This window comes from Lytechinus variegatus, chromosome 8 (assembly GCF_018143015.1).
Source record: "Lytechinus variegatus isolate NC3 chromosome 8, Lvar_3.0, whole genome shotgun sequence".
NCBI lineage: Eukaryota > Metazoa > Echinodermata > Echinoidea > Temnopleuroida > Toxopneustidae > Lytechinus > Lytechinus variegatus.
This window is the reverse complement of record NC_054747.1, coordinates 38,278,890-38,288,619: the sequence shown is the minus strand read 5'-3', so window position 1 is coordinate 38,288,619 and position 9,730 is coordinate 38,278,890. Positions and strand designations below refer to the sequence as shown.

General features: G+C 35.2%; 1 protein-coding gene across 1 annotated transcript; it reads left to right on the top strand.

The window, feature by feature from the left end:
• Window positions 1–6,978: 6,978 nt before the first annotated feature.
• Window positions 6,979–9,316, top strand: LOC121419713 (C-type mannose receptor 2-like). Its single transcript, XM_041614170.1, has 3 exons — window positions 6,979–7,255; window positions 7,591–7,965; window positions 8,931–9,316. Exons 1-3 carry the CDS (start codon window positions 6,979–6,981, stop codon window positions 9,314–9,316), a joined length of 1,038 nt encoding a protein of 345 aa, XP_041470104.1.
• The last annotated feature ends 414 nt before the right edge of the window (window positions 9,317–9,730 follow it).

Sequence of the window (9,730 nt, the reverse complement as noted above, 5' to 3'; positions counted from 1 at the left end):
CACATGATTATCTTCTTTTACCCTGGCTTTAATTATTCAGTCAAGCTTTTTTTCTTACGATGACTGGCCTGTGCATTTTCATCATTTGCAATTGTTTATTTATGAATTTTATCAATGGAATTGTTTCTAGTGTAATCTAAATGCTGCATTGCAATATGATGTTTGTTTTATTTATTATCGTAGATTTTTATTTAGAACTTAATTCAGAAACTCCTGCAAGCAATCAACATGATTTCTAGACAAGTGTTCCTCTTAACTATTGTCAGTCCACCTCCCTTTGTTTTTTTTTGTGTGTTTCTTTTCTTTCTTTTTGTCTCCTTCTTTCTCTCGTTTTTTAAGGAAATATATATATATTTTCTCTCTCTTTCTCTTTCTTTTCTTGTAACATATTGATATTAAACCAAGTTGACAATTACTTATAATGTCATTAATAGGGAAACTATAAATTACAAGCTCTGCTTTTTAAATAGTTTGCCCTTCATTGTACATTGTATTTGATATTTTATGAGATATGAAAATAAACCAAACTGAACTGATTTCGGTTTTTTTTTAATCATGTAACAGATACAACTGTAACATGAATGATAGGCATATCATATTTAACCTCAATAAATTTAACCATGTTTAGTGATTGTAAATGTCAGTTCTCTGCTTCATTTTATCCACAATTGTGACAATTAAACGCGACACGACTGTTACATGAGCTTTTTAATATATTTTTGATCAATCAAAGAAAACTAGTTTTCATTCACTTGGGTTTATTGTAAAATCTTCTCCATGTTCTCGTTAAAAGTGTGTGTCCATATGATGATGTGTGTATGTGGGTGTCAATGCATATGATATGAATATTCTATAGAACTCTCAAATTTAGAATAGAGAATTAACTGATTTTAATTAAATGGATGTTTGCCCAAACCACATTCGTTTCATGGCACCACCAAGTACCTGGGGATCAAATAGCCTGCAATTTGAAATCATTTATAAAGCCATGCAGGCATATTTATTCAGGTCACGAATCCCTTTTCAAGTTGGATATTTGATTTTAAACTGGTAGCTTGAGACGCAATGTGTGCAGGCAATATCCTGAGGAACTGCAATGAGATTGAGCGGGGCTGTGATTTGTTATATTTTATTTAGAATAAAAATACTGAAAGACAAGAATCGTAAGGAGAATAATATTTTCAACGAGAGTATCACGAAATAGATTACTATTTGCTCAATACCGATTTCGTGGAATGATTATCTTGCGTTCGCATGTGTCTTAAGTAGAGATACATCAGCATTCTTCTCATCACACCTTTACCAAATGGTGACGAGTTTCTAGAATGCAGAAGGAGTATTTTTCATGAGAGGAAGAAGCTCATCCAGTTTGATCTCATAGTAAGTTTTTCAATTAACTCATTGACTCCTGAGCCTTTTCATTACTATATATATATTATTATTTATTATGTAATATGTCTACATTGTTTACATTGTGAATTATTTTTGTATTGTGTTTTTGAACGCAGAAATAAATGCAAACAAACAAACAATAAATTGTTTAAGGAACACTAACTTCCGGTAGACAATGTAGGATTATATAACTATTGTACATTTGCTGCAGGGTATACTAGGTAGTCGTAAGAGCTAGTAAAAAAGAATTATTGCAGATATTGATATGTAATTCTTGATTTAATCTTTGTTAAATTAGTGAAAAACAGGTAGAGAGAAATGAGAACGAAAAAGAAACGGGAATAGGTTTAACGTTGTAAATGGCATATAAGGTAGAATGACAGTGTCCGTCTACAAGTGTATATTCAAATTGATTCGGACTTTGATATTACACTCTCTGGCCCATATTCTGAAGTCAGGTTTAACTTAGACCATGGTCTAACTTTGTACTAAAATCATGGGAAGCCAAAAGTGTCAAAATTTGTATGAATTTGTATGTTTCCCATGATTACTTTGCTGTTTCCTGATTCATTGATGGTGAAGACAATCATCTATTTATACTTCCTGAGGTGAAATATTATATCTCTACTGTTAGTGATGTATGTAACTATTTGCTATCCATACTTAAAGCACAACTTTAAATCTGAGTTTATGTTAAACCCGACTTCGGAATACGGGCCAATATTTTATTTACAGATGGAGCTGACGTCGTTGATTCTTTTCGTGGTGGTTTTCAACCAACACATAACATGTACTCTTCAGCAAGAAGGTAGGCACTGCATCTCATTGTACTTTTGCTTTTGCTCATTACGGAAATAAATTAAGGGAGAATGAACCCTTTGAAATAAGATAGCTTGTGTGAAAACAGAAAATCAAAGAAACAGATCAACGAAAGTTTGAGAAAAATCAGACAAATAATGAGAAAGTTATGAGCATTTGAAAATTGCGATCACTTATGCTATGGAGATCCTCCCATTGACATTGCGATAAAGATGTGTGATGTCACTTATGAACAACTCTCCCCATTACCATGATTACTTTAGATGTAGTATATATATTTCAGTTAAACTGCCTCTTCTATCACAACTATCAGTAGATCATATTGTGTTCTTTGTATAGGAGGGCATGTAATGCAGATTTTCAAAGAATACATCATGGATAAAGAGTTTGCATCACAGTAAGAAAACGCAAAAAGAGACATTTTGGTGGTATTTTACAGTCCATCATAGATAAAGTTGTTCACATATGTGACATCACACATCATTGTCGCATTGCCAATAGGATTATCTCTATAGTATTAGTGATTGCAATATTCAAATGCTCATAGCTATCTCATTATTTGTCAGATTTCTCTCAAAATTGATTGTTCTTATTTTTTTTATTTTTCTCTTTTGACACAAGCTACTTGTTCCAAAGGTTTCATTCCCCTTTCAAAACCATTTATTTCCCTAAATATTCACAACCTGGTACAGACAGTGGGGATCTTGGTCGGAGCAAAATTATACATGTAGTATGCATGGATTGAAAAAGAAGATATTCTCTCTTATTATGATCAACACAAAGGCTAGTTGATCGTAGGTAGAGACACTCCCACCTTTCCCCGAAAGATACTCCTGGAAATCAGTAGGAGTACCTTGGTCGGGAAAGGTCGACCTCTATCCGGACGGGCACTGATCCGACCTTTCTGCCGATTAGGTCTCCTCCAACCAAAAGAGCCTTTGTCTTGGTCGCGATAAGAGATAAGAGAATTATCGTTGGAATTTAAAAAATCAAATTAATCAATTAATATTTTAATGTTCAAAATAGAAATCTGAATATTCCGAAAATTCATTGTCCCCAATTGTTTGTGGGCCCGGCAGCTACTGTGCAGCGCCAGGTCGACGAGGCTCCACGTAAAATATAATTTAACTCTGAAAAGGATCCCACGCGCCTGGACGAGGCTATAGATTTACACAAGCTTTCTTTACATATACGTTTGTTGCCAGCATGTGAATCACATCTCACTGAATTCGAAGGATCTTGCTATTACTTCGCTCAAGGCAAAACCAATTTCTCGACATCTAGGACATCCTGTGAGGGTCTTGGGATGCACCTGGTCTACATAGACTCCAGATCGGAACAAGAATTCCTGGTGAACACCATGCAACGGGGTCATACATCCTGGATAGGGTTGTCCGGTTTGGTCTGGCTGGACGGGTCAGGTCTAAGCTATAGTGACTACGGACGTGGGGCATTCGATGATGGTGGACATTGCTTCAGGATGAAATATTCTGATGGTAGTTGGTATGATAGAAGTTGTTCTTTCCCGTATAGATTCATCTGTGAAAAACAGGGCGGTAAGTAATCGGTTTTGGCAGTATAACATAAAAAGAAATACAGACCTGCATCATGACTGGTTTCCCTTTTATTTTCATTTGAAGTTTTCGAGGCAAATCGGAACTAAAGAATGAAGTTTATGATTACTTTTAGGCCCACATTAGCGATAAGATAATGGAGAAGAGGTGTATATACGCCATTTCATTTTCATTTCATTTATTTCCACAAAATTAAAATATATACAAAGCAATATACAAATACATTTTAAAATAGTGGTGGACCAAATGAAAGCTCATCAGGCTTGTTTGGATGGCCCAATATAACATTCATAAGTGCACATAGTACGTAATACACAATACATAATACATACATAATCATAAAAATAAATCCATATGGCATAAGACAGGACAGGAAAGAAGGAGGGAAGAACAGAGAGGCTATGATTATTTGTCAAGAGAAAGGGGTTGCTCAGTGTAAAGTAAGTGTCGTTTGTAATTAAAGTTGAAAAGTTTACATGTCTTTGCTGTCTGAAGTTTAACAGGTAGATTGTTCCACAGTATAGGGCCCTGATAACAAAATGTTGATTTTGCTAGCTCAGTTCGACACAGAGGAGGATGAAATTTGCATCTATTTCATGTATTATGGGAATGAATGGATCGATTCAATATAAAAAATTTAAAAGTGACGGTGGTATACTACCATGATAACAGTTATTCATGAAAGAACCAGTTTGTACAGAAATAATACTATGGTTTGAAAGAATATTCATTTTGGAAAATGGAGGGGAAGAAGGATGTAAATGATGAGAATGAGTTATAACTCTTAGTGCCCTTTTCTGTAGACGAAATATACGATTAAGATTATATTTTGATGAGAAGCCCCACACTGTGGAACAATAACTTAAATGAGAAGATATTAAAGAATGATACAATAATTTGATCATATTGCTGGGCAAAATGACAATTTTCTAAGAATTCCGATATTTCTAGATATGGTACCACATAGATGACTTATATGATTATTCCAAGACAACTTATCATCAATAATAACACCTAAGAACTTAGTACTTGACGCTCTATTAATAATACGATGATTATAATAAATATTTGGGATGTTATTACTAATTTTACGTGTACCAAATATTACATAGTTAGTTTTATCTACATTTAAAATCAGCTTATTGGCACACATCCATTGATGTAATTTTATTAATTGGGTGTTCATGGTATTGATAAGTTGAGTTGGATCAGGATTGGAAAGAAAAATACTGGTGTCGTCTGCAAATAATATGTAATTTGATAAGGTTGAACATTTTGGCAAGTCGTTTATGTAAATCAAAAACAGAAGGGGACCAAGTATAGAGCCCTGGGGCACTCCACATCTTACTGTATTTTATTTTGATTCCATACCATCTATAACTGTATACTGTTGTCGTTCATTCAAATAACTTCGGAACCAGTTTAAAACAATACCTCTCATCCCATAGTAATGCAATTTATGAAATGAAATTGAGTGATCTATAATGTCAAAAGCTTTTGACAAATCAATACAAACTGTTAATGTATATTCTTTCCTTTCTATTGCTTGCGTAATTTTATGAATCAATTCCAATATTGCAGAAGATGTGGAGTGCCCACATCTAAAACCAAACTGAGTACAGAAAAGAATTTGGAGTTTATCACAAAAAGAAACAACTTTATTTACATACATCTTTCGAGTATTTTAGCATATATTGAGAGTACAGAGATTGGTCTATAGTTATTAAGTACACTCGTATCACCTTTTTTGTAAATTGGGGTTACTCTGGCTATTTTCATTAAGTCATGATATTTGCCAGTAGATATACTACAGTTAAAAATATGACGAAGATTTTCACGAATGACTGGTAAACGAATTATTTTCTTGACAACTTTGATACCTATAGAATCATGACCAGAACTTGTATTGCTTTTCATTTTTAAAACTATATCAATTATTTCACTTGGTTTTATTGGTTTGAGATATAACGATTACAAATTGGGGTCATCTAGATAAGAAGCAAAATTAGTATAAGAATTATCAATGTGTTGATAAGACAATTTAGTACCAATTGTAGCAAAAAAAATCATTTAAGGCATTTGCAATTGTTTTTTTTATTAGTTACATTTTCACTATTCGGTTTTATAGAATTAATACTTGAAGATGAGCTTTTGTTTTTTCCCCAATATTGTATCAATACATTGCCAAGTCTTTCTTATATTGTCTTTGAAATCCATGAATTTCTTGAAATAAAAATTACTCTTGTCTAAGCATTAAGGTTACATAATTTCTGAATCTTTTATATGCTTTCTCACGATACTGCGTAGGATATTGTAAAAACTTTTTTTAAAGTTCTGATTTTTTCTTGCAGAGCTTTTTCATGTTTTTTAAACCGTGCGTCATCCATACTCTTATTACATATCTTTTTCTGTTGACGTTCTTTTTTTATAAAGCATTTATTATATAAATTGGTAAAAACCGTGAGAAATGAATTGTACGAATTATTTTCATCATTAGTTAAACTAAATGACAGATTTTGAACTTCACTATAAAATATATTGTGTCATCATTGATACAGCGTACAGTATAAATAGATTCATGTGGCACACTTGTTAGCGAACCAGTAATTGCAAAAACAGGTAAATGGTCGCTTATATCAGATATGAGAATACCAGCATTGATAAATAAATCTGAGTTAACAAAAATATCATCCAACAAAGTGGCAGATGAAGCTGTAATACGAGTTGGTGCACCAATAAGTGGCTGAAAAGAATAACTTAGCATCAAATCGAAAAAAGCATCGATTTTAATATTTTGTGAGACTTTTAACATATCTAAGTTGAAATCACCCATGATGTAGCATTCATAATTATCATATTTTTTTGAAAAACCTTTAAGAATTTAATGTGAAGGAATTGAAAAACGAATTCCAACTTGGGTTTGCATGGATGTTAAGGAGTTTATGTTATCTAGGATTACCATTTTCATTGTGGATTTTCAACTTAACAATATCTTTTCCTTGATTTTTTCTCTCTCTGTTTCTCCATAATTGTGTCTGCCTGCACGTCTGTTTGCCCCCCCCCTCCCCCTCCGCCGCAAAACATACAATTAAAAACAAACCAACATTCAGCCTGTGATCCGGACATACCGCATCGGGAAAACGCAGGCTCCTGCTACCACTTCTCTTCAATCGAGACCAGTTTTAGTGCCTCGATGACTCAATGTGAGGACCTGGGAATGCATCTTGTCTTCATCGAGTCGCGAGAGGAACAAAATTTCTTGCGATCGAACCTCTACTACTACAACGACTACTGGATTGGCATCTCACCAATAACCTGGTTGAATGGCTCAACAGCCACCTTCACCAATATCCATTATGAGTATACTGAGTTTACACATGGAGGGCAGTGCTTCCAAGTGGAATGGAGTTTCGGATGGGAGGACACCGACTGTTCCAACATGCACTATTTTATTTGCGAGAAACATGAAGGTGGGTGATCTGATGTGATTCGAAAGAAAAATCGAAATGTGATAAAGATGAGAAAGACGACATTAATACAACATTCATTTGATCTTTTATCTAATTACATATGGCCGCATTTAAACAGTAATTTCTATGACATTGTATTTTTTAAAGGCTCTGTGAAAAGAAAAATGCCTTTGCATAACTTTGCATCTTCATTTATCGGGTGAAAAGTTAAGTGTTAAAGTTACCACTTTCAAGTACATTTTCTATATTATTATTTCATATGTCCTCTAAAACCTGAAATGTATGAGTGATTTATTAACATTATTTAGTTTCTTCCTTTCTCTCTTCTTTCACAGAGATCGGACCCGACTGTGGACCAAGTGACCTGAGATTCTCACACTCCTGCTACGTCTTTCACGAAACAAAGTCCACCTTCTCCTCTGCAAAACTGTCGTGCGAAAGTGTTCCTGGACGGCATCTCGTCTTCATAGGGTCTAACGAGGAACAGGAATTCCTGGAGGCGAATCTTCCAAACGACGGGGAAGGGTATTGGATAGGATTATCTAGTGTAACCTGGTTGGATGGGTCTGGTCTGACGTACAACAACTTTGGCGGGCCATACATTTCCTGCTTCAATAATGACGGGGATAAATTTCGTCTGGTAAAGGGTTCTCGAGAATGGCATGACACGTGGAATGACGATTTCCGTTTCATTTGTGAGAGGGACTTACGTGAGTACTATAAAACTAGACTAATACTGGGAAAACAGATTGTCTCACACAGTGTGCTACAAAAGTGTGTTCAAAGTGTGGTCACAATGTTGAACAATGTGTTCACAGTGTGTTGTATCCACAGTGTTCATGTTAGCAGTGTGTTCCCAGAGTGTGTTCAGTGTATCCGCAGTGTATTTTCAGTTTTATCCACAGTGTGAATGTTGACAGTGTGTTCACGGTGTATTAAGAGTGTGTTCACATTGTGTTCAGTGTATCCACGGTGTGTTCGTGGTGTGTCACCAGTGAATTCGTCGTGTTTTCACAGTGTTTCCCTAGACGTGTGTTTACAGTGTGTTCGCAATGTGTTCAGTGTATCCACGGTGTGTTCGTGGTGTGTCACCAGTGAATTCGTCGTGTGTTCACAGTGTTTCCCTATAGTGCATTCACAGTATGTTCACAGGGTGTCATTCAGAGTGTGCTCACAGTGTTGATCACTTTGTGAAATCGCATGTACACAATTAATTTGAGCATTTCAAAGGCGCAATATTGTCTGTTTTCACGAGGAATCTGACACCATTAGTAGACGCTATGCAACGCCACTGGATAATGCTTCAACGTATTACAATGACAATAACAGTGTGAACCACATTTTCCCAAATTCCGCTATCTGAACACTATCACTTCCGCCATGTCCACAGTCTGGAATAATGTCCACACTAATAAATTTGAGCATTTATACAGTTTGATTCGCATATTGACATAGTTCAACAACATTGTGGACACACTGTCGTGACGGTTAACACACTGTGGGGGCAGTGTGTATACTAACATAATGTATGATAACACAATGTTCAATGGTCGGTGGTGGTGAAGCTGCCGACTGACGCTAATCAATATGACGTGTGTTTTGGAATTCTTTTTTTCTCATTTGTATTTTATTTATTTTTATTTGTTAAAAAATGAATCTCTTTTTATTTTTGCAGCTTGTAGTGGAACCTTGATGAATGAAGTAGAGCAAAGTGGTTCCTGTTACTTCTTCTCTTACTATGTGAGGAACTTCTTCTACGCTGACGATTTCTGTAAGTCCCATGAGATGAATCTGGTGTCGATTGGATCACAGGAAGAGCAAGACTTCCTGGTCACTCATCTTGATGATAACGAAGACTATTGGATTGGTTTGCGTGGCATATCCTGGCTTGATGGCACATCTCTTGTCTATAATAACTTTCCATATAACGTTTCTGCTTTTGACGACGAAGGTCGCTGCTTCTTTATGCATCCAATCGATCTGCCGTGGTACGACGAGAGCTGTTCGGCTAGCAGCCATTACGTTTGTGAAAAAGAAATCGGTAAGCCGTATGTATTATAAGGGAAAAGCACCCAGTGTTCTCGCTGTTTCATGTAGGCTTGATCGACAAGCAGTTGGTCATTTGGTCTTATTCTTTAGATTGTCGAATTCCGTATTGACTAAACCCATTGTCAATTTGCTCTAAGTACCGCTTGATCTACACTTGGTTTAATATGTACCACTTAGTATAATTTTCATTTCACTTATGCATATTAGTGGAAATTTCACTTAATCTAGGCATCGCATTTATAATAGCTTCTTACTTTGTCAACTGAAATTTGTTTCAATAACAATTACTCGAATTCTACAGACTAGTAAGTGTTAAACGAAGTGGATATAAACCAAGAACTTTAAAGGGATGTATCTTAAAAAGATATCAATTTAAAAAAAGTGAGAGTTATCAGCTGGTAGTACGTGAAAAAAAGAAAGCTTTGT